Source organism: Astatotilapia calliptera, chromosome 7 (genome assembly GCF_964374335.1).
Source record: "Astatotilapia calliptera chromosome 7, fAstCal68.1, whole genome shotgun sequence".
NCBI lineage: Eukaryota > Metazoa > Chordata > Actinopteri > Cichliformes > Cichlidae > Astatotilapia > Astatotilapia calliptera.
Genome location: NC_137428.1, coordinates 30,209,669 through 30,234,718, shown reverse-complemented (window position 1 = coordinate 30,234,718; position 25,050 = coordinate 30,209,669). Strand labels below are relative to the sequence as shown.

At 40.2% G+C, this 25,050-nt stretch overlaps 1 protein-coding gene across 1 annotated transcript in view; it reads right to left on the bottom strand.

Moving 5' to 3' along the window:
* Positions 1–8,196: 8,196 nt before the first annotated feature.
* Positions 8,197–25,050, bottom strand: part of LOC113025924 (5-hydroxytryptamine receptor 4) — a 57,948-nt gene continuing 41,094 nt past the window's right edge. Inside the window, exon 7 of the mRNA XM_026174182.2 lies at positions 8,197–8,427. Coding sequence (XP_026029967.1) covers positions 8,334–8,427 — 94 coding nt within the window. The 3' untranslated portion in view covers positions 8,197–8,333. The remainder of the gene's footprint in view (positions 8,428–25,050) is intronic.

Sequence of the window (25,050 nt, the reverse complement as noted above, 5' to 3'; positions counted from 1 at the left end):
TATTTTAGAGTCAAATGTGAGGTCATTTCCTTGGGCCAATATTAGGTCACCCAACAGGCGAATGATTTTAAGCAAATCTTTAACCGAAGGGTTGAAAATGAAAAGAATCAAGCTGTTGCAATGGCCCAGTCAAAGTACAGACTTCAAGTCGATTGAAATGATGTGTCGAGACCTTAAGAGAGCTGAGCCTAAACAAACATCAATATTTAAAAACCTCAATAAACTGAAGTAATGTTGTAAAGAAGAGTGGTTCGAAATTCCTTAACAACAATGTGAGACTGATAAAGTCATAAAGAAAACATTTGCTTCAAGTTATTGCTGCTAAAGGTGGTTCTAAAAGCTAATCAATCATACACTGTGGTTAGTGTTTTGTAGGACTGCAGAGAGCACTTATTTCTGGAAGAAGCACCTGGTGAGACAAAGGTTTGTGTTATACACATCAACTGATATCCTTGGATTTCTGTAATCAGGTTAATTTTTATTTTTTTTATTTTTTTATTTTTAAAGCATTTAATCCAAGTGTTCCTAACTGTAGTTGTTCCATCTGGGTTGCTAACGAGAGCAGCCACATTTAACTGCTTAACTGCCCTGTCAAAACGTTAAACAGTAATTTGCCACAAGTCCAAAGTTACATCTTGACAACCTCATGGCACGACATCACCTTCTCTGCATCTTCAGGATTTCTCAACAGTTGAATGGATCCCACAGAAGACACTGATGGATTCATGCAAAGGCTCCGTCAACTACATTTTAACTCCATTTGTCTAGAATTAGCCATTGTCCTGGGATGTAAATGTTTAGGGAAGATTAGCAGTTTATGGAAAGTAACTTGAGTTTTAGAGCCCCATGCACAAAGAGCCATTGTGGTGCTCCAGTACAACCCTTCTGGTGGCTGTAGCTCAGGTGGCAGAGCAGGTCAGCCACTAATCAGAAGGTCGGTGGTTCGATCCCAGGCTGCCTCCTGACTGCATGCCAAATATCCTTGGGCAAGACACTAACCCTGTGTTTGCCTACTGGTGGGGGTCAGAGGGCCCGGTGGCGCCAGTGTCCGGCAGCCTCGCCTCTGTCGGTGCGCCCCAGGTCAGCTGTGGCTACAATGTAGCTTGTCATCGGCAATGTGTGTGTGAATGGGTGAATGACTGAATGTAGTGTGAAGCGCTTTGGGGTCCTTAGGGACTAGAAAAGCGCTATACAAATGCAGGCCATTTACCATTCAAACTTCCCTTGAATGATGATAATAATGTTTCGGTTAAAAAGTTACCCAAAACAGCTGTTTATTGACAAAGCACTAACATATCAACCGATAACCAAAAGACCTAGTTATTTATTCTACACAGGCAAAAGGTGAACTCTAAGCATGTTGTTTACACTGTTTATAAAGTGGAGCATGCAGAAAAGAGACATACACCAAAACGCGTCATCAATGAATAATAACTGAAATATGCATAAAGAAAGAAATACATGCCTAAACAATATCACAAAAGTCTTAATAAGCTCATTTCTTTTTATTTTTTTCCTTTCTTGCATTAATTCATTCATTTAAAAAAAAAAAAAAAGCTCTTTGGTAGAAGTTCCTCATTCCCATTAATTTACCTCTTGGCTCACTGATTGCACTTGTACCTTTTAGATTTAAATGAATGCAAACAAGAATCTACAACCACTGATGTACATCAGACGGAAAGAAATGTTTGCTACTTTCTTTCAGTATGAAAGACATTTGTGCAGCGTGAAAGAAGACACGATACAGAACATGGAGCATAAAAGCCTGTTTGCAAACACTGGGAAACATGCATGAAGTGACTTAAAATGTTGGTTAAAATGACTGTTTATAAGGTTGGGGAAACCTGCAGTCAGCTGAGACTAAAGAAGTCACTTGGATGAGTGACAAAATGTTTCTCCCACTGAAAATGCTATGTCCAGATGAACAGAATCAACCTTTTGGGATGCATGAAGTGACTTTGCAGTTTGGGCTTTGCTGCAGAACCATGCTATTATAACGAGTGCAGCTGTGCATTGATAGCAAGCCTTTCTCTGTGTGAAAATGCCTTTATGATGTCAGAGGAAAAGGGTCAGACTGCAGCTGATGAAAGGCAAGTAACTCAAATAACCATTTGTTACAAACAAGATATGCATAAAAGGATCTGTGAATGCACAACATGCCAAACTGAAGAATGTGGACTACAGCAGCAGAAGACTACACCAGGTTCCACTCTTGTGTGCTAAGAAAGGAAACTTACACAAGATCATGGGAAACAAACAGGAAAATGGAAAAACATCACCTGGTCTGGCTAATCTTGATTTCTGCTGTGACAATTGGATGGTACAGTGAGAAGATAAAGGCGTGGATCCCTCCTGACTTGTACCAATGGTTCCTGTCCCGTAGTATCAACTGTGCTTTAAATGCCACAGTCTTCCTTAGCAATGTTGCTGACCATGCTCATCCCTTTATGATCACAGCATCTAATGGCTCTTCCAGCAGGATGGCATGGACAACATCTCTAAGGAGTGTTTCCTGCATCTTGAATCACAAAGAATTTAGTGTTATGAGTGGCTGTGTGCAGACAGGAATAGGACCCAAGGTGCAGACTCCGGAGACAGTCGTGAACTCAAAACAGCTTTAATGTAAAACTTAAAATATAACATAACTGGAAAAAATCAAAAATAAACTTAAACCGAAGGACTGACAGAACACACAGCTAGGTAAACAGTAGATCACGACCCAGACACAAAGAAACACAGGGCTCAAATACACAGAGGGAGCAATCAGGGAATGTGTAACAGGAGGGAAACACAGCTGGGGCAAATCAGGCCTAACGAGACAAAGGAAGCAAAACCAGACACATTAACATCGGACATGGACTTTCAAAGTAAAACAGGCAACCCATAACACAGACTGAACAAAAGACACAGACTCACACGCAGGCACTACAACAGAGGGAACAGAGACGTGGGACCAGGGCAAACACAGACACTGACTGGACACGGGGATATAGCAACTAAGGATACACAGAGACGCGAACTAGACAAGGGGATACAGCTGACAGGGGAGACAGAGCAACTAGACAAGACAGAGACATAAACCATAAGACAGAACTCAAAGAAACCAAAGACTAGAAATTATAAATAATATAATAAACTCAAAAACCCTGGGGGGGAGCATTAAGAGCAATATGTACCTAATACATTGTCAGGTATATTTTATAAAGTGATATTTGTGTTTAATACAATGTGGCGTAATGGCCTGAAGAGCACAGTCAAAACTGATTTTCAGCTTTATCAGTTGTGTGTATATAGATTTTTCAGCATTTGGTCACTTATTACTTACTATTACTATTGTTTTGGATTAAATATAGACTTAAAAATTATTTAACAATCGTTGAATTTGGATTACACTCCTGTGAGATTTCCATTTTATACCTTAATTATAATAGTAATAATAATAACAACAAAGCAATCATAAAAAGATAGTTTAGCTTAAGTTCCAGCGGTAGACTTGTAGCTCATAGCACTTATCATAGTGATGGAGGCTTTCCTGTGTTGGAAAGCTGACACTTATAACAGGCATGATGCTTTTCCTGTCAAAATCTGAACAAACAAACAGAAGCCCCCCCCCCTCAGTAATATGAACTCCTACTCTACCCGCTGAATAGAAAAGCCCATCACAGTTAGTAGTGTTGCGATGACATCTGGTGGTATTAAGCAGGAAGTCTATGAGAGTCTCTGATTTCTGCTTTCTTTATCCCCATCCAATTTTTCTCTGCACTGCACCAGTCATTTTCTAAACTTTCAAATCCATTAAAGACATCTATACTCCGTCGCTTTATAAGACTAATGGGGAAAAACAAACCCCCTCACCTGAACTGGCTCATCTGTTGTATTCCAAGTAGCACCGTGTGTCGGTACTAGTTTTTGCTGCGCAGCTGGATGTCTTCTGCTCATCTTTTACTTGGCTTGAAGAAACAACTGTTTGCGTTTGAGACAGGCCCGGGTGGTGCTGGTTGTGGCTATGCACTGTTCTTTAGCGCAGTTTTCCCAATAGAAATTACCTACAAATTTGCCCAACCAGTGGGATTTGTTTTGAGCTCTGATAACAGGGGGCAGTAGAGAGCCCGCTACAACTCGATGTACACGATGAGTAAAACTTGCTGCATGTTAAAGTAAGATTTGTGCTTCACTGAAGGAATTTTCAAATTCTTTTTTTTTTTTGGTGTTATGAAAGAAAATACTTGTTGGTTGAGACTAACAGGTTGGTTGAGCAGGAGCATGTCTAATAAGCTTAATGAACTGCTTACAGCTAGCTTATTTAAGTTTTTCCAATAGGAACCATGTGGGACTGCTTCCCAATGAATGAGACACACTTAAAAGTGGCTCTTGGGGCCGTGCTTTGAAGTTAACTCTAAGATCTTGCCTCCATGTGGAAAGAATGATAAACCCCCATGATGAGGTACCACATTTTATATCCTCAAACAAATTGTTTTGCGTTGTGCAGGCCTGTTTGCTATAAGAGATCAGACCCTGAAACAAAAACATCTCCATTGCAGTCAACATTATTTTTTTTCAGTACCATAGATGGAAGTATAAATCTATGTCTTGTTAGGTTAAAAATGATGTTCTGTTCCTGTGTTAGCTTCAGATTAATCCTCGAGCCAAATGTTTTTAGAAGACCGGGTCCAGCTCTGGCACTGTGGTGCTATATGAGCCAGAGCCTTGAGATCTCGAGGTCTTGGACAGGCTATAACCCCAGAAGGATTGCAGCGGAGTCAGAGAGTTGTGAGAAGGCTCACAATATAATGAATTCACCGTTTAGTTAACGGCCAGCAAACTCCCAACCTAAGTCATTTGTTTTGTTTTTTCTTTTTTTAGCAGCACTGGGAATGATTGGAGATATTCAGGTTTGCTGTTACCAAACAGGATTCTGATGAGGGGCTTTGTGTGTAATTACTGCCTACCACCTCCAACAATAATGAAAGCTTGTTAAAAATGCTTCAGCCTCACAGAGAGCCTGCTTTCTCATGCCGGCTTGCTGAAGAAAGGATCACATCACAGAGCTCAATTTGAGACAAGTGAACGTTCAATAGAAGGCACAAATACTACAATAGGCTTCCCCCTGCCAAAATCTGGGGGAAAGAGGACAATCTGCTTAAAATACAGACTCTAAGGACCATATATGTGTATTTTCTTTCCAGCAGAAGATGGATCTTAATGATTTCAGCAATCAGATGGACTATATTAAAGAAACAGAGCTAAAAGGAGCTTGTCTATTGGATGTTATTCTGTTAGGTGGCCAAAAACGCTAATGTTGCCTGGTGCAGAGTCAATGTGTAAATAAACTGCTCTTTGTTAACATGTGCAACATATGAGCCTTATATGACAAATCTATAAATTTTTGTTTACACCTTGTTGCAGATTGGAAGTCAAAATGTTTAAAATGCTTTCATTTCTTGGCATCTTTATCATGTCTAATAAACATGAAATACATGGAGGCTGTGAACTGAGAAGAAAAAGAAAGAAGAGGTGTTAACTGATGCTTTAAATGCAGAAGGACAATATAACGCAGATATTAGTGATGACAGACAGTAGGCGGATAATAGCTTCACGCCTTTGTAAGTCAAACTCAAAACGCGCTGTGATAGATGGAGACCAACTTAGACAGACAACATGTGGGCTAAACTTAGAATAAACCTTGGAATCAAAGGAGTCTGGAAAATGTAAAGGAGTCACCAGTGGTGCCAAACTGTACTGCTTTTAGTTGTTGTTTTTAAATGTAGGCACTATGTCACATCAACTTGTTTTCATATGTTCAATTAGACAAAATTAGTACTAATAGGTAATTACAGGTACTCCCTTAAAGTCTGATTTAGGCTTATGCAATGAATTTATGTAGAGCCTGGGCTGCAGGCTGTGCAGCTGTTCTGCAGTTTCTCTAATGAAACACTAGATGGTGCTGGAATAGGCAAATGACAGTCATTACAAGCTGCATTAGCACATACCTAGGTAAGTAAGTTACAGCGTAGATTTAACATTGAGTTGTAAATCCCACTGAAGGGCTCTTTGAGGTTGTTTTACAGTGTTTCTGCCCTCTAGTGGTCAAATGTCACCTAATTTGCCTTTAAAACAGTCCACTTGATCAGTCCACTGATCAAGCAACTCAAAAGCTCCAAGTCTGTTATTCTTCATTTGTGAAATTCCACACCTTCATACCCACCTCAGCTGAAAACTGCCTTTGTGCAAAATAAACCCGATCCTGAATTTATTACAATCTACAGCAGATGCAGTGCTTCTGTAAATGCAAGCACGAGGCTGCTGATATTTTTTTCATGTTGTGAAACATGACATCTAACAGGGAGGGCAATTGATTATATGAGCAATTGTCAGACTTTGTTCCAGTGAGTGTATTCAAGTCTGATATGCTATGTGTATGTATTCCTCTGTGTTTTTTCCTTCTAACTGATGCCAATTGTTTCCTCACAGGGGGTCACCTGGTTGGGTTTTTCTCTGTATTATTGTAGGTCTTTACCTTACAACATAACAGATTTGCAGCCAACAAATCTCCAGCAACTTCATCATGTCAATACGGGCCAAATTTCTCTGAGGAATGTTTCCACCACCTTGTTGAATCTTTGACACAGAATTAGGGCAATTTTGAAGGCAAAGGGGGTCCAACCCAGCACTGGCAGTGTAATACCTATAGCTCATAAAGCACCCTGTGAGTCGCTATATTGGTATATACATGTACTTATTTGTGCTTCACTGACATAAAGTCTCCTACTTCTCTAAATTATAATTGGTGAACGTAGGCTGAAAAGATTTTCTCCTGTTTCAGTAAAATTTTGCAAGATTTTTTTTACTTTCCTTAAGTCACACATAATGAAATACATGACTGAGAAAGGTTTGCAGGATTTAAGGCCCAACTCTGAGATAAACTGAATATGTGACAGAAGGTTGCAGGTATTTCCTGATCCTGATCCATGTACAGCTGGTTCAGTTTGTAAATTGTACATTGACCTGTATACACTAAGCTTTGGCTACTAGAAATTACTTCTGGTGTTCTAATATATTGCTGTTGTATCTATTTTTTGATATGTGAGACTGCTTCTTGTTTCAAAGTGTCTTATTCATCCAACTACAGTCACTGGCCACTTGATTAGTTATGCCTTGTTAGTACAAGGTTGGACCCTCTTTTTCCTCCAGAGCTCAGCAGTTTGTCTTGACTATGTGTAAATGTAAATTGCTGCCATGTGATTAACTAACTGAATGTTTGCACCTACAGGTGGTTTCACAGATGTACCTAACAAAGTGGCCGGTGACCGTATGCGCCAGTGATTTCTCTTCATGTTTCACAGCAGCCTTATTTACATGAAAGAATACAGGAAACTGGACTCATTCACAAGCACAAACACCAGAGCGGATTTTTCTTCACATTCCTGAAACCTTCACTTTTTCAGACACATTTATGGCAATGCGCCTGAACTTTCAGTGCTTTGTTACAGAAGTTTATCTTATAAATTTACAAAAGTAAAGCATATTCTCCAACACAGATCACCGTCATTCTCTGCAGAACGATGAAAACCACGATAAATGTTTTGACATACATTTTTTCACATTGGCGTAAAGCTACACTTCAACTTTGCGGCTGGCCTGCATACAAAAGTCCGGCCATGTTTTATGTTCCATGAAAACGTTATGCAGGTGCTTCAGCACTGTTTGAACTGCATGATGCCGCTGATGCCTTTCCTGGGAGAAATCAAATCAAAATGTCCATGTCTTCAGTCTTTGGTGTTTTTGTTCACAGCAGGATTAGAAATGAAAAACAGAAATTATGAAGTCCTTTTTAAAAACTCTGTGTCAGACTCCAGTGCCACCTTAGCTGTTTAGTTTATGCTGGTAAAAGACAGGAAAAGAAAGCAGTACTGTAAAAGAAGCCGTATTCTTATATGAACAAACATTTGTATGAGCAGCAGGCAGGTAGCTCTGCCACAGCTTGTTGTTTTAAGTTAGGTTAATGAGTCTCACATTATGTTAACATGGATGGGCTTGCAGTTCGCTGATCCCAGGATCCAGACTAGTTCTTTGGGCTTCATAATAAGAGCATGCCTGGAAACATTTGCACAGTTCCTTGATCCAACTATTTTATAACAAACAAGTCCGTTCTGATGCTCCACACTTGAGTAATGAACATCTTTAGAGATCCATGGACAGGACCAGTAAGTAAAGTAAATCAGACAATGATGATGCATTATCATAGCTCGAATATCCAGAAGGGACACGATCACTATTATTTGAGGAAGTCCACCTCAAGGTTCATCACAGTTCTGTTTTTAAAATAGTCATCCTCATAGAGGTCCAAGAGAGTCCTGGGATTCCTGCTCATTGGCCAGAATTGTCCGTCCATTGTCGCTGTAGCTCCGGTTTGGCAGGAAGGACAATCTGAAAATTAGACAGAGGTGCCTTTAGTACACGTTAGTTAAGCCTTAAGTCAGACAGTCTTAAAGTAAACTTCATATACACTTCACATCTACAATGCTATAGGCAGAGGCAGAAAGAAAGCTGACATGTTAAATGAGGTCATTTAAAAGCCCTATTTTTTTTTTCATGCTAATCATGGAAGATGAATTCTTTTTAGCAATTTTTCTCCCTTCAGCAGAGGTCAAAGGGAAGCACCCCAGCCTGTACATACAGTACATACAGTCATGTGAAAAAGAAAGTATCCCTCTTTTAACTCTAAGGTTTTATGTGTGTTTATATGTATACATATCTAAAATTATTTAGCACCTTGGATGCACAACAACACACGTGTCATTATTTATTTAAAAAACACTGACCCAAAAAGCCAGAAGCAGTGTCTGAAAAACTAAGTCCACCCCGTGATTCAGTAGATCAGCAGCATAAACTTGAAGTAATAATTTGCTGTACGACTTTATCAGTCTCTCGTTCAGGAGGAATTTTGGCCCACTCTTCTTTACTGCATTGCTCCAGTTCATTGAGGTTTGTGGACATGCTGTGCTGTCCTGCCACAGCATTTCAGCTGGTCTGGACTGTCTCTCGCAGATTTGCTGCTGTGCTTTGGGTCATTGTTCTGCTGCATAGCTCAAGGTACGCCAAGCTTCAGCTGTCAGACAGATTGCCTCACGTTTGACTCTAGAATACGTTGGTATACAGACGAGTTCTTGGTCGATTCAATGACTGCAAGGAGCCCAGGTCCTGTAGTCACCCCAGCACCACTGTGCATGGTGGTGGTATGAGGTATTTGTCTTGATATTCTGGGTTTTAGTTGCGTTATATACAGACATCTATACACTGGTCTTGTATGTCCAAAGGACAGAAGGCTTGTGATTTGTTCAGATGTAACTTTGCAAACCTAAGCTCTGTCTAGTTCTTTTTAGAGAAAAGAGGCTTTCTCCTGGCAAACAAGACATACTTGTGCAATATTTTCCAATTGTATTATCAAAAACTTTTTTGGGAGTTTCTTTGAGCACTGCACAATCTGACCATGGTGTGAATTTGCTGGAATGTCCACTTCTAGGAAGAATGCAACTCACAATAGAGTAATGGAAGAAATGGCCATATAACCATTCCCTGACTGAGCTCCAATGGCTTCTCATTCATCACTGCTGATGTCTTTCCTACTTGGCATTGTGTTAACGCACACCAGAACAGCAAACTGCCAAAACTTCTGCTTTAATAGAGATGGCCACACTTGCTGATGATGATTACTCTCTTAATTCCTGTGGAAGCAGTAAAGGTGTAGTTAGTTTTTCACACACTGCTTCTGCATTTTGCCTTACTTTTTTTTTTTTTAAATAAACACTGATATGATGAAATATATCATGTCATTCTGGTCATCTGAGGTCAGCGATTCTTTTTTTTAATTATGCTCAGATACATAAAACCTTAGAAGTGAAAGATGGAGTACTTTCTTTTTCACCCCACTGTAAATGTGCTTCTGTTTCTAACGGCTAATGTCACTTACTGTATGTCATATAGAGTGAAATTTTAAGTTCCATGTTTGAAGGATGAGTTGAGGTCAAGGCAAACACAAATGTATCATAGCTCTGCTGGCAGAAACCACCAGAGGAGAGCTTTTGTGGAAAAGTCGGTGGGAATATGAGAGGAAGAAGGCATGGGAAATCAGAAAAAAGGGGAACTGCTGTCAAAGCAAGGCACAAAGTTCCCCTGGAAAAGAGGGAGGACGGGGGAATGGGAGAAAGGCAGCAAACAGAGAAAATACTTCAAAATGGAAAAGGGAGAATTGTAGCATTTGTTTTTGCAAGGACCGTTTATTTAGAGTACAAATCAAAATTAAAATAAAAAAAAAGCTCTACATAGCACAAGTGAAGATATTTTGTGATTTAGTGTGCATGTCTGGCTCCACTGGTGTGTTTGCAACCCACTGAAGCAAGCCGAACAAAACAGCAGCAACATTTATATGTTTATATTCCAAATGAAGGCAGCTGGGATACTTCTACTGTTTCCAAATTATGTAGAAACATACATTTATCAGGCTTTTAACTGTAGATATCAACCAACACATGTAAAGATTACTTATAATCACAAAGCCAGTCCATTTATAAAGCACATTGTGGTGCTTTTGGAAATATTGTCAGAGTGAATACTTCGTACAGCCTAAAGAAACCTACTTAAAGAGCATCATCAAGTCATTTTTGGCATTTGATGATTAAGTTCCCAAAGATTGTAGTTGAAAGATAATGCAGTAACATTAAAAACTGCCGCTCAATTGACATTTCCTCATTAACCAGCCTTGTGTTAATGGAAACCTTTGGTATATTATTATGGATATATAGTGTGGATACTCTCACATATATAAAATGAAATTACATTCTCATCCTGCTTCTCAAAGTAACTAAAACAGCAAAATATTTTTTGAAAGAATTAAATGAAAAGTCCCAGTTTTCAGGTACTTAGTTTCTATATGATGAAAACCAGTTTGCCTAAGTTTAGAACTGATGTGATGTCCTGGTTTTTATCTCTGAACTCAGCTAATGGTATTTACTAATGTCTCTGCAGCTCAGAGAGAAAATATTTCTAATTGAGTACCCAAAGCAAGTCCGTCCAGGGGTGACGATTATCCAACCTTTTCACATGAGTCATAATGGTGAGTCTGATAATTGTCAGCAGTATCAGTCAACTGGAGCTGTGGCTGACAACGAGAGGCAGAGTGATGATACAGGATCCCAAACACATTGTGTATTGGATTGTTTTCTCTTCTTTTGTTCTGAAAGCTAGTTCAGGCAGTGGACATGAGCTGCATCATGTACGCACAGGCCACTTTTTTCAACTGTTCACTAACCCAACTATCCAATCAGCCAACCACATGATAGCAAGTCAATGCATTTAGGCATGTAGACGCCTAAATGCATTGGAGAGAGCCTGGTGAAGTTCAAACGGAGTATCGGAATCGAACAAAAAAAAGATTTTAGTGACCTAAATGTGGCACGGTTGTTATGTTGTGCTATTTTGATCATTTTGGAGAACGCTGATCTAATGGGAATTTTCTGCCCAACCACCTCTAATTCATTGAGTCACAACAACATTAAGACAGTAGGGTCAAAATTAGGTGTGAGCCACATGAAAGCATGGATTCATCCTGGCTTGCATACACAGTTCAGGTGCTGGTGGTGTATTGGTGTGGGGGGGTATTTTCTTGGGACACTTTGGGCTCCTTAGTACCAACTGAGCATTATTTAACCACCACAGCCTATCTGAGTATTATTGCTGACAATGTACATCCCATTGTGTCTACAGAGTACTCAATTTGCAATGGCTGCTTCCAGGAGGACAATTTGTTATGTCATGCTCAGATCTTCTCAAACTGGTTTCTTGAATACAACATACTCAAATGACTGCCACAGTCACTGGATCACGATCCAATAGAGCATGTTTGGGATGTAGTGGAATGGGAGGTTTGCATCACGGGTGTGCAGTTAGGAAATCTGGAGCAACTATTTGATGTTATCATTTCAATATGGACCAAAATCTCTGAGGGATGTTTCCAGCACCTTGTTGAATCTATTCCATTAAGAATTTAAGCTAGCTCTAAAGGTAAAAAGCTCCAACCCAGTACCAGCAAGGTCAACCTAATAAAGTCTCAGATGAGTATACATCTAAATATCAGTTTGCTTGTAGTTAAAGAGTAAATTATCATTTCCATTCAAACACAGTACGAGTCACAAACCCAAAAACATGCAGTTGGAGAGGCACAACATCTAATTTTCCCTTTTGAGTGAAGACTGGTGACCGACCACAGAGGTTCAACAGGATTAGCTCCTTCTTATCAGATCATTCGCCACAATGACCACACACACACACACACACACACACACACACACACACACACACACACACACACACACACACACACACACACACACACACACACACACACACACACACACACACACAGAGGCATACACTGAGTCCAACGTGGAGGCATGCCCCGGGTGAGGAGGCAATGGGAGAAAGACAAACAGAAATGTTCTGTTAGCTTCTGCTCTTCTCTTTTTTGTGTGTTTTCGGTACAGCAAGTTTGTTTACTGTTCAAACACAGCTCTATCTCTGTCCGTCTGTCACACAGTCATGGAAGAGATGCCTATCACTCAGAAGCCAGTAGAGGGATCAGCGTGAGTATCTGGCAAAACCACGCTCAAGCTCTGAGGATCTGACTCAAGGAAACGGGCATACAAATAAATACATACTGACAGTGTGTGGGGTAAAAAACAAACTATTAACATATCCTCAAAATCTACACTTATAAACAATTAATTGTCACTGGCAAATATGCATCTGAGGAAAGGCAACTGTAGCAACAATTTGCTTTTGTGTTAGTCTAAAGCTCAGGAGGAACAGTTTGGTGCCAAAAAGGCAACAAAGACCAGGATCAGTGGTAAAATTACAGTTTAGGATACTAAAACCTTTGAAAAAAGACGTGAAAAAAGTCACAATCTTACATAAAAATGGAACACTTTATGAGGATCGAATTGCCACTTTCTGTAAAACTTTTAATCTCTTACATTTTTTTGTTTTGTCCCACTCTTCTTTGCTTTAGTTCATTGAGGACTGTGGGAATTTACTTCGGGACATCTCTCTTAAGGTCCCAGAAAAGGTCCCCAAAAAGCATTTCACTCGGGCTGAGTTCTGGACTGGAACATTATCAAATCAAATCAAATCAATTTATTTATATAGCACTTTTCACAGGATAAAAACCACAAAGTGCTTCACAGTAATATAAAACAGAAATACATAAAATACATTAATAATAAAACACACAGCACAAATCTAATTAAAAGCCAATCTAAATAAATGAGTCTTAAGCTGCTTTTTAAAAGAATAAATACAATCAAGGCAATGTAATGATGGAGGGAGAGCATTCCACAACCTGGGGGCCACCGCTCTAAAAGATCTATCACCTCTGGTCTTAAAACGAGTTCGTGGGACTACCAACAGCCTTTGATTAGATGATCTCAGGCTGCGAGAGGGAGCGTGGGGTTCTAAAAGATCAGAAATGTAGGCAGGGGCATCACAATTCAAAGCTTTAAAAGTCAGAACCAAGATTTTAAAATGAATTCTAAAATGTACTGGAAGCCAGTGTAATGAACGTAACACTGGTGTAATGTGCTCTCTTTTTCGTGCCTTAGTTAAAAGCCTTGCAGCAGCATTCTGGACTAACTGGAGACGGTCAAGATTCCTTTTGCTCAAACAAAGAAAAAGGCTGTTACAATAATCTAAGCGAGATGAAATAAAAGCATAAATAACCATCTCTAACTCAGACTTAGACAGCAAAGTTCGCAGTTTGGAGATGTTTCTTAGCTGAAAAGGGCAGTTCCTAATCAACTGGCGAGAGTGTTGTTCTAGGGACATGGCAGAATCAAAGATCACACCAAGGTACCTGAGGCTCAGGTGAACAGATTATCTTTTAGGTTTCACGTGCTTGGGATTATTGTCCAATAGGAAGAGGTGTTTATGGTTGAATCAGTGACTGCAAGGTGCCCGAAGTCTTGTGTTTACAAAACAAGCCCAAATCATCACCACCCCTCCACCACCGTGCTTGACATTTGATTTGAGGTGTTGAAGGCGCTGCCATGTCTGGTTTTTACCAGACGTGAAGATATACATTGTGGCATTTTGGTCTCAACTGTCCAAATAACATTGTTCCAGAAGTCTTGTGATTTGTTCGGATTCAACTTAGCAAATGTAAGAAGTGCTGCCATCTTCTTTTTAGAGAAAACAGTCTCTCTTCCTGGAAAGCCGTAGTTGTTCAGTCTTTTTATAACTTACTTTCATGGACTTTAATATTTAACGTGCTAAAGAGTCTGTGGTGTCGCTCTTGCGCTTTCCTCTGAGCACACTCATTTTTTGCAAGTAGGTAGAAAAACAATATCATAAAAATAATTTTAACTTTTGTCTCTTCAAAAAATAAATTTCTCATGTTCTGGCACACAAAGCTGTCCCTACTGTCTTTGAGGAAGTTTAGACATTCATTAAGTTTATTTTAATTCTATTGTTTTGTTTAAATCCTTCAATAGCTCTCCGTCCAACAGAAATTTATCTCATTGCTCTTTCTGATTCAAAATAAAACCCTGCTAATCCCAGTACTCTGAATGTGAAAGCTACACACACTATCTAATCCCTATTAATGCCATGATAAACAAATCCAAGCCTAGTTCTACAACTGCATATAAACTCCTTCCTTGATCTGACTTGGATTTGGTTTCATTCTGCATCTTAAGAATGGTTCACAAACATGTCGTTTATGCTGCTTATCACTACAAAGAAAAGCTCACTTCCTGTGCTTACATATATGGTATTGTTCAAGAGCAAAACATGAACATGAAGCATGTTCTCTGACTGCAGTTAGTTAGTGTCAGACACATTCACAAAAAATATTAGCACACACAGTCCTCAGCCCATTAGCAGCAGTCGTGTGAACAAGTGAATGTACTCTCTCGTGTAAACTCTCAATTGTCATGGGAAGATAGATTTTAACCTTTTAAACTTAACTTTTGTTGCCTAATCCTAGCAATTCTGTTTTTTAGCCTAAAACCAATATAATGTGACTCAAAATGAAAAGTTTGAATCAATTTTTCTTGGCTGAAAGTCATGGATGAGGTCACTTATTATACTTACAGTAAGTGATGACAGGCATTTAATGGAGTCTCCCCTCTCCGATTAAAAGAGACCTAGTATGTGTTGTCTTATTTTCTGTCATATCTATGAATAGTAATTTCCCCTCTTTTCCCTCTTGTGGGGGTTGTGTATACATGTGTGCGTTCCTCAAGCTTGGACTCTCTACTAGAGGCCTGGGAGTTTGCGGGTTCTGCTGGATTGGATCGAGCCACTCTTTCAGTTTGGGGGTCAAAGCTCCAAAAGCTCCTAGTACCTCTGGGACCACTTTGGACTTTACTTTCAGCAGCTCCTTCAGTTGTTCTTCCAACCCCTGGTACTTTTTGATTTTCTCATGCTCCTTCTTTCTGATATCACTGTTGGCTGGGATTGCCACATCTATCACAACTTTCTCATGCTGGGCGTGGTTGCTACGACGCCTTAGACGCCTTGTTTGTGTCGCTACAACATGGAATTTGACGATTTATTTATTTATTTATTTTCCAAGTAATTTTTATCTGGTCATGAGTAGGGATGGGTATCGAAAACCGGTTCTTGTTGTTGTCAATTCATCTTTTTTAAAAAGAATCGATAAAGAATCGAATCGTTAAACAGAATCGAAAATGGAATCGGAATCGTGAAAATCTTATCAATACCCATCCCTAGTCATGAGCGATAGTTCTCCAGGCTTTCTGGAGGCTTTTCTGGACAAAAATGTTCTGTGGCATTTTACTAATTTGTCTCAAGGGAAGATGCCTATTTTTGCCTAAGTCCCTAACAGCAGGTAATGAGGCTGAACTGAACAAACGGGGAAAGGGTAGCAAAGATCATACACACAGAAATTTTAAACTCTGGAAGAGTTTTATGACTTGAAGCCAAACCGTTAGCAGTATTTGCGGACTGTATTTTACTTTACAGTACTAAACTGGATATGTTTATACCACAGTGACGACCAGGAACTGAATGTTTCTGTCAGGGTCCTGGGACTGGGCGACCCAGGACTCCTGGGCAGTCATGGACCTGTTATATTATTATGTATTTTTGGTGTTGCTCCCCCTTCTTCTCTATGCTTGTACATATGTGTGTGTGGGTGGCTGTGTGTCTGAGCACTCGTTTATAGGCGCCGTCAGGCCTGGTGGGTGTGGCCCTGCTAGGGGACTGGCCACACCCGAAGCCACACACCTGCTGCTGATCAGGCCTTGTCGGGGGAGCTACTTTAGAGAGTCTTGGAGCTCCCACCGGTGCGGGATCATTGCTTGAGACGCCACGTTAGTCACCCAGTTTAGGTTTTGTCGTTAAGTGCATGCCTGCCATTGTTTAGTGTCCTGACAGCTGCCGTTATTGTTTCCCGCAGGAGCGTGGAAGGTCTGAAGAGCAGCGAGCACCGGGAGTGCAGACACGGGAGCAGAGAGCACTAGGAGGACACGACACGGGAGTCTGGGGAAAAAACACGGGGATTTATTGTTGTTTTGTACCACACACTGTAAATACACGCCCTGTTCGCACACAGAGCACCGCGCCTGGGTCCTCCTTCCCTACACCCCCCACGGTCTGCCATGCCAAACCGTGACACTTTCGAGTTTTACACCAAGTAAGAGATATGGTGCTACTTTAAATTACATATCAGAAAGGTTTCATTTGGTGAAATTTTAGGAACTCATATAAATAATTAAATTAAATAGGAAATAATAAATTAACTGATCTGCCAATTATGGAAAACAGCACTCTTCAGCTGTGCTGCATCAGATTCTAAAGAAAATAACTGTTAACAACTTTATTAAAAACAAATGGAAACACTTCTTAGATACTGAGCAGCAGTTCTCAGTCAGAAGGTTGAAAACAACCAAATGCAGCACATTTCATAACTGCATCTGGCATCTATGAGCTGCCAGCTTTGATCTTATCTGTCAGTTTGATCTGTGGCTCAAATCCAGTCTGACAAATCGAGGCTGTAGATCAAACCGTCACTCAAGAATAAAGGAGGGAACTTGGTCTCCTTGAACAAATGTTTAAAGAGACTGTGGTTGTTTTGGTAAAGAGGAAGTTAAAAAGGCGAGCAGGCAGTTCGCATGAGCTTTATTTTTTCTTCACGCTGCTTTTTGTGTGCGATGGTGATTTCCTCTGTTTCTTTGCAGTGTCAACATTTGCTCCATTTTTCTTCTGGAAAATTTACTCTGATGCTTAAGTAAAGTTTGAAAACTTACCGACAGCATCAGTGTAACTTTCTGAACTTTTAAAGACCCCAAAATGAGTTTTGAAGATACCAGTAAAAATGTACATTTTTTATCTAGCATCTTTTACTTTTTGAAGGATTGTTTTAAAAAATACTTGAGCAAAGTCCCTACATTTTCTCGGGAAAATATCTGAAGCTTGAATGTTGGAATCCATATGAATGGAACGGTGTCATATCTGGAGATTAACACATCAAACTCAGATGAAAGTGTGTCCATTTTTAAAAAGCTCTACCTTCTGTGAAGCCCTTTGACTGATTTGGACAGTTTGAAAGAGTATCATGTGCCTTGTTCACGAGAGGCTGTAAACAAAATCTCAGCCCCCTGCACGAAAAACTGTGGTTCCTACAGGCCTCCAAATCTGCTGTCAGAGATCAGACATCGGGATATCTTTCAAGCATCAATCATTTTATGTCAACTTGAGCTCCATATTCATAGTACCAGATATTTGCCCCCAAATTTTAAGGTCCTGAAACTGCAGTCTCTGTACTGTGATGCTGTCCAAAACCTGAAGTAATGCTCGTAGACTGACAGTCCTCTCTAATCTGATGGGTCAAGGCCAGGTTTTTGACTGAGTGGTTGCGCACACAGGCTGTCTTCAAGTATTCTGGGACACAGCCAGAGGGCAGAGAACAGTTAATTATTGAACGCAATCAAGGGGCAGCAACTTCCACTGCTTCACAAATACATTTTTGGAGGTGTCGTATCTACGCAGCTTGAGGAGCGTTTCAGTTACACCACAGCTCAATCTAGACAGATGGACGGCACTACAAGGGAAACATTCAGGTTCATATATAGTTCAGCTTTGTGCCAGGAAATGATTCACATGAACACTACTGTACATATTCTTAGAGCAACTTTATCCAATTAGTAGCTGCCTGCAGTGTGCACATTTCAATAAGCCAGACTACCTATACTCCACGTAGCTTCTCAAATTTCCACTGTTTTTCCCACATATTTCCACTTCCTCTCGCTTGGTCTTCAATAATTCCTCATCTCCTTCTCAACCGCAAGACAACATCAGCGTTCTAAACTACAGACACCGAGTCGCTTGCATGAAAACATCATCTGATCCACAACGTGACCTTAGAATAGATCAAGACGAGATAGAGGAGAGGTTTGCGTTCCTTTAATTTTGTCCTAATATCTTTTGAGGACATTAAATAATCAAATTTCACTCTGTGTGTGTGAGACAGAGAGAGTGCTGATAGAGGAAAAAAAGACAAGTTTTCCCACAGGAACGCCAAGAAGTAGGTTAGCGAGATAAAGTGGGGACGCCAGCCTCAACGTTACAAGTTGAATGTGTTAAAGGTGTTAATGAGTTGTCCATGTGAGGCGTTTGGGCTCAATAAGTGTGTGTAATTGACATAACCATTACCATTAAGCAAAGCATTTAGATCCACTGTATTTAGGCCAGAAAACAAAGTCACAAGAAACTAATAAATGCTCAAAAGAGACTTTATTAAAAAAACAAATAAATAAATTCAGTATATTTATTTCTCTGTCCTCATTTGTGTTTACATTTGCAATTCATCATCCATTCTCAAACATAAACACACACACAGATAGAACATCAAGTACAGGCTAAGACTCTGCACCAGAAAATTCACAAACTAATTGACTGTACGGTATGAACTGAACTGATACCCCAGATTCTGGGCCAGTAAGGCTTTAGTGTTTCGAGGTCAACAGACAGATCAGCTGGGAGTCAAAGGATGCAATGACCTCAAATCCAAGCATGACTTAAGGTGAATGTAAATTCTGGCCTTAATCAGTGAGTAGTTACAGTTGGCTAGAAGTGGTTTTTATAATTTAGTAGCATGGGACCTAACCTGAACTGCACTGACACAAAGTCCTCTGAACAAAACATGACTTGAAAGCTAAAATTGGAAACAGAACTACTACTCTACAGGCCTCAGTTATCATGTTATGATAGTACAGCAAGAGAAAGACTGAACAAGTATGGCATGTTTGGAAGGTTTGTCAGGAGAAATCCTCTAGCCTATAAAAAGAACGTTGCTGCAAAGCTTAGATGTGCAAAGCTGCATCAGAACAGACCACATGAGCAATTTTCTTTAGATTGATGATACAAAAATGGAGACGGCATATGATATCACAGCAAATCAAAGTATATCACAGCATATCAGCACAAAAACCTGATACCTCAGCTGCTAAGCATGGCGGTGGGGGGATAATGATTTGGGCTTACATTGCAGCCACATGACACGACAGCTTGCAGATCAAATCAAATCAATATTTGACAATGAATCGGTGACATGAGTAAAATGTGAGGCCAACTGTTGGACAGCTAAAGTTGTCTCAAGGTGCAGCAAGACAATGATCCCAACACAGCAGGATTTCTACAAAAGAGCATCGTGAACGATTGAAATGCTGTGGCAGGATAATCAGACAGAACCATATGTCTGCAAACTTCAGTGAAATTATTATTTTAAGTTTTCTGCTAAAGATGGTCTAAAAGCTACTGAATTGTGGAGTGTACTTGGTCTTTCACAGGACTGCAGAGAGTCCTGAGAAAGCTTTTCTTTCTCATCTGTATAGGCTGTGAAGCCTAAAAACAGGTGGCCGTTTTTTAGGCTTCACCTCCACTGATTAGATTCGCTGAGCTTTATCTGTGGATCTGTGACTGTTTGTGTGCATTTTGACCATTACAACTTTTGAAGAAGCCTCTGATTTGCTTTGGGTGAGTCAAATTCTAGTTTCTAATATGCAGGTTTTTTTAAACTAATTATGAGCACTAATTATTAACTAATATAGTAAACTAAACTAATTATGTGCATTTGTGTTACGCAGCCATATAGTCTATAGCCCCTCCTTGATGACCATGCTCATATTCATATTTTAATAAACCAGCTTATGATGATGTTACAGCGCTTATGCCCGTTATCGATGCCACTGCTGGTATTGGATCGATACTAGTGTGACCGATTGTTGCTTTAGTTTGCTTACACATGACCTCTCACGCGGGCACACTTTGATCTGCTCCCTCCTCCCTGCTCTGCTGTGTTTAGTTGTCCAGCGATCATGTGACTCGGTGACACCAAGAAGAGCCATGCGGCAGTAAGTGAGAAAGCGGAGCAACGCGTGGAACTACTTTACAGCTGTAAATGAAAACACTGCAAACATCATGCATGTTGGAAGATAAGTCTACACAGTGGCAACACTGGCAACTTATATAAAGACATGAGAGACCACAAAAAATAGAACTCGGTCCCAGAACAAGCAGCAAAAGAAATGAGAAGGTGAAGGAAATTCCTCAGTCATACCCAGACTGTCAGCACGGCGTCAGAGCTCACTGTCACAGTCCTTTCAGAGAGGCAAAGAATAACCAGGTAGCTCATGTAACAATAACGGTGATTTAGTTGTCATTAAGATGTATTCAGAATTTGCAAATTGATGATGATTCATCTCATAAATCATGACACACTGCTCTCCCCTGCATAAGCTGCCTTTATAATTTTGGCTGTACTGGCTCTGAATTTACTTGCTCTCAGATTGATACTAAAATCTGCAGTATTGCACACCAGTAGCGGTGCCTCAGAGGAGTGTGTAGCCACACAGCATCCACTTGCTTATTTGGACAATTATCTCCGCTATTAGCAGATTTATGCCCGAACACTACAGTTCATGCATTACATGTGATCTGTACATGGGAACCGTGCATGAAGTTGAGAATCTAATTCAGCATACATGGCCATTTTAACAATAACTGATAAAAATTTCCTCTTTCTTTCCCAGCACCTTGTGCACTTCCACCCGTTTCCCCGAGATTTGTTTTGGCACTGGTAGTAAATGCATGAGATGTCTCATGGCTGCATGTAAGCCAACTTAATTTAAGAGTTTCTTCACAAAAGCCACAAGCAATTCCAAGCTGAAGGGCTACGTTATTCAAAGTGAAATGTTCCACATTAAGGATCAGCTACTGGAGAGGCAGTGCACATATATTTATGATGAGAGTTTATGCCTAATTACCTTGGTGTTATAATATGCGAGCCCTCATGCTAAAGACAACAGTAGACAAGGGCCCCGAGTCAGAATGATTTTCTCGATAAAAAAAAAAAACATGTTCTGCACTCAAAAGTGGCAACACTGAGGCCAAAAAAAGAAATAAAAATGATAGTAACAGCTAAAATAAGCTTTGAAAACAAACTTTAATAATAACCAGCAAACCACAAACGGTACCATCAATCTGTGCTGCTTTTCTAGGACAGAAAATCCTCTGAGTGTTTGCTATGGATGAATGTGAGGCCATTCTGACTGAAGGCTGAGCTCAAGACATTACTCAAGAGAAACTATGATGAGCACAGGCGTGATTACAAATTCATAACATGACAATTTTTATTGACTTTATTTTCCTTTCCATCACAGACCACTACGCTATGATGTCCTAAATTATCATGGGGAGGTTTTTAGAAGCATTGATTAAATTTGATGTTATGTGGTTACATAGCACAGCGTGATTAAATCAGTTTAAATATTTAATCTGGTTCTGGGTGTATCATTATCTTAAATTTCTTCGTATGTGAACAGATTAATTCTCACCATATCGCTCTGCCTCAGTGCTGTGCAGCTGTGTCTGCGGAGGCTCCCTTCATATATCCAGCACTAACTTTAAGAAAACAAAGGGTAAATCCCCTCCTTTCTCCAAACAGACCTTGTTTTGTTAGAGAAGTATGAAAATGATTTCATCTGACTGACATTTGGTCCTGATTCGTTCCCACTGAAGTTAAGTCAACTAACTTCCTGCTCAATAGAAGTTAGCTGCTGATAATGAGGTGCTGCTCCTACATGTATTTTTGACGTTGGTCTTTCATTTGCATTTTTTAAAAGTCGTTTTATCTTTGGGTTTCGTGAAGCCTTGCCAAACGTAACTGAACCTTGTGACTCAGAGCTAGTTATTTATGAATACTACAGTGAGCTTCGCACCATTTTCTGGGACCCATAGTTTTCTTGAGATCCCAGCTATCACTGAGTTATCAAACTAATAATGGAACACAACTACGATTTGGGTTTTAAATGTGAGGCAACTACTAGTTAAAGTGAATTCTTTACAATTTTCAAACACCTTGTGCCACCCTCCACAAGTTTTCAAAGCAACCTCCCTTTGACAGAGTAATATCAAAGATGGATATAGTCTTGATTTTAGCTGTAACAGGAGCTCTTTATCCTTCAAAACCGGATCCTCTACCAGAGGCCTGGGACCTTGAGTGTCCGCCACTACTTTGTCCGGCTGGTCTCTATCTGGAAGTATCCACAGGATCTTAGCTCAGTCATTCCCAACCACCCTAGGAGGCGTATCCCATGTTGACCTGGGACTTCCAGGCCATACTCGGCACAGATGTTCCTATGCCAGCCCCTCGATTATGGCGTTCCATGTATGCCATCCCTGCTAGCATCTTGCACCCTGCTTTTATGTGCTGGATTATCTCAGGGGCATCTTTGGACAACCTGAACTTGGGGTCTTGCCTGATGTGGTAGACCCCAGCCTCTATCGAGCTTGTGCTTAGAGCTTGTTCCTGTGCTGCCATGATTATTGTCTCTCTGCTGTCTTTTAGCCCAGCTTTGTCCAGCCATTTATAGATTATTTCAACACCAGCCACTCCTTCTATCTGGTACATGCTGTGAAGAGACCTGTCTTTTCATGATGGCTCTCTTCTTGCTCTTCTTCTTTCTTGTGTTTTTGCTGCCTGAGATATTCACAAAACGTGATTAGTTATGGCTATCTTCCTAATGTATTCATGGATCTTTTTTTGTTTCCTGGACAGTGGTTCTAACACTCACTAGTCCTCAGCCTCCTTCCTTCTCCTTAGCACGCAGTCTAAGGATGCTGTGCTTGCATGCATTTTCTTGATATCAGTGAATTCTATCTAAACTTTTGGCCAGCTGTCCCAGTAAAGTATCTGATGACCAGCAGGGGGTAGGTGTTGGTAAATGGACTGGTTCTTATATAGCACTTTTCTACTCTATCTGAGCACTCAAAGTGCTTTACACAACTTGTACATTCATCGATTTACACAAGCACTTTTTTTGTCATTGTTGATTGCCTGGATCTTGGTCTTCCCATTCAGCTGACTTCCCAGGCTTGTCATGTTCATGATTGCGGCTTTCCTAGTGGTTCCCATTTGCCACTGGGATTCCTTCTTGTCCTTTCTGACATGTGTGCAGTGTGTGTGTGTGTGTGTGTGTGTGTGTGTGTGTGTGTGTGTGTGTGTGTGTGTGTGTGTGTGTGTGTGTGTGTGTGTGTGTGTGTGTGTTTTTGAGGATCAATTCTGCTAATAACGTTTTTCTACCTAAGAGATTTGCTACAGTACATCTATCTGTGGCCAAGAGAGAAAGTTGTTATTATTTAATAAAAACTGGTTAAAATAAAAGGAGCGATCTACACTGAGTTTTATTTGGCATCACCAGAAATGTTGGAAGAAGCTGTGAGGACTTGAAAACTATGGAAATTGTTCACCTCAGACAAAAGAACAGGCGACTATCTTTCTGTCGATCGAACTCACGGCCATGCTGATGGGTCATGGTAAGTGGAATATTTAAAACGAGTCTCACAGATAGAATCTTTTGGCTAAAGCTGGAACACACAGGGACCAAGAAGTTCAGTTCAGTGACTTTAACTGGTGGAGTTGAAGCAGATAGTTCCTGGCTACAGTTGCCTGAGTGCATCATGCACTTTATATAAAAGATGGACGTAGCTTCCAAGACAAAAAAAACCCCCACCATCCATCTTCTGGCAAAATGTAATAATTAAAGTGAAAAGTCCAACTCAAAAGCAGCAGCAGAAAAACATCAGAACTGATGGATGATGGTAGCTCTGAGAGCTCTTTCCTCTCTTCAGTCCATCAGACTCTTTACAGATAGGTCTCATGCCACGAATCTCCAGGTTTCTGCAAGTCAGACTTAATTCTGTCATCCACCAGGAGTTAAATCAGTTTGATGACTAACAGGTCAGTTAAAATTAATTGTTTTTTCTCTCAAATTCTGTCTCTTTTAGCTTAATACAACATTTAAAATGTGTGATTTGTTGGAGAGCTTATGCCAAGACACAAAAATCTGGGCTCAAAGCAAAGCTCATGGAGCAGCTTAGCAGCCTTGAGGCTAAACCGAGCTGTGTGGATATGTGTGACTCGCTGAGAACCAGGATTTTCTAAAAATACACAGTAAGGCTTGTCTGAATAAACAAAGCAAAAAAACAACAACGACAACAAAAGAAAAACTGAAAATCAATTACATAGTGAGCATGTGCTGATACTGAGGTACTGAAGGAAGTAGTGCTAATCAGATTGGGAAGTGACCTTGTTTAGCCTCTGCTGCAGTCTGTCTACAGCCTGCAGAACTGTGTCATCTTATTTTTAGTTCAATATCAGCCTGACAGTCTCATTCAAAATATTAACAAGCTTTAAGCAAAACAAAAATCAAAGTTCTCGCTGAGATTATGATTATATACAGTGGTTTTAGACATTTAATAGCTAACTGGGGGAATAAGTAAACTGTGTCCTGCATATCAACCTTCATTTAAATCAAAGGATTTAACAACAGTATTGCATTAACTTTTTAGGAATTACAGTTATTTTTATTTATAGCTTCCCAAATGTGGCCTTTGTTTTCCAGCAACAGAAATCCATCAAAGTATTAACAAACCATTGAGCTGTCCATGGTGTAGCTAGCAGCTGATCCATAGATC